Genomic DNA, 1,222 nt, shown 5'->3' on the forward strand with positions numbered 1-1,222 from the left:
GGCACAGAAAGGTGAGGGGCACAGGAAAGGTGAATGGCACAGGAAAGGTGAGGGGCACAGGAAAAGAGAGTGGCACGGGAAAGGTGAGTGGCACAGGAAAGGTGAGTGGCACAGAAAGGTGAGGGGCACAGGAAAGGTGAGTGGCACAGGAAAGGTGAGTGGCACAGGGCACAGGGAAGGTGAGTGGCACAGGACACAGGGCCCAGGAGAGGTGAGTGGCACAGGAAAGGTGGGTGGCACAGGGCACAGGAAAGATGGGTGGCACAGGAGGCACAGACCTTTGTGCCCCAGCCCCGGGCACCACCTGGGGCACAGCTCACAGGGCCACTGGCACTCCCCACCCTGGGGCTGCCTCATTTACCAAAATCCTCCCCCTGCAATCACTGCAGCTGATTTATCKCTTCTGCTCGGGCAGGATTATCATTCCTAACACAGAAACTCCCAGCAATGAGACACAGAAATGCCACTTACTGTCCCTGCTGTGTCCAGGATCTCCAGCATACACTGCTGACAGTCTACTTCCACTTGCTGGGGARAAAAAAGGGAACAAACAGCTCAAAGGAGATGTCTGAAATGGGACAGGCAAGAGGAACCTCAGCTCTGTTTGCTTCTGCCACAAAGGGCTCTGTCAGCAGAGCAAGCACCTGCACTTGCCCAAAGCTGAGCTTAGAGGATTAATCCGCCCCAAGGCAGGCATTTGGGTCAGCTCACATGCTCCAGGACTCCCTTCATTAGCACGGCTTAAATGAGCAGCTCACTGTAAACATCTCAACTTAAGTGAGATTGTAAATGTCTCAACTTAATCCAYTCTTGCAAATCAAAGCACCTTAAAACTTTAGTTTTTCCTTGCTGCTGGGGGGAAAAGGGAGTGAGGAAGAGAAAWAAACCACAAAATATTTCAGGATGCTCACAGTAAGACTTTGCAAATCTTCCACTTGATGAGAAATGTCTCAGCTCTGACCAGGATAATTCCAGGAAAGTCAAGTAAATTTAACAGCAGAACTCATCCCACAATTTCCATTTAATTATCACAGGCACAAATGTCACAAGTTTTTAGTGTATGTTTTGGTGCCTTTAATGCTGGTGACATTTATGCTAATCCGTGAAACAATGGGTCACTTGACATCCATCCAGGGAAGAAAGCAGCTCTGTGGCTGCAATTACGTAACAGCTCAGGATCCTAAAGGGCTCAGCAGCTCCAGCCCTGCATCCAAAACAGCCC

General features: G+C 50.2%; 1 protein-coding gene across 1 annotated transcript in view; it reads right to left on the bottom strand.

The window, feature by feature from the left end:
* Positions 1 to 1,222, bottom strand: part of RAP1A (RAP1A, member of RAS oncogene family) — a 9,599-nt gene that overhangs the window by 1,117 nt on the left and 7,260 nt on the right. Inside the window, exon 4 of the mRNA XM_057386820.1 lies at positions 472 to 528. Within this exon, the coding sequence (XP_057242803.1) occupies positions 472 to 528 (57 nt within the window). The remainder of the gene's footprint in view (positions 1 to 471; positions 529 to 1,222) is intronic.

This window comes from Malurus melanocephalus, unplaced genomic scaffold (genome assembly GCF_030028575.1).
Source record: "Malurus melanocephalus ecotype Western Australia unplaced genomic scaffold, MMel_1.1 scaffold_1064, whole genome shotgun sequence".
NCBI lineage: Eukaryota > Metazoa > Chordata > Aves > Passeriformes > Maluridae > Malurus > Malurus melanocephalus.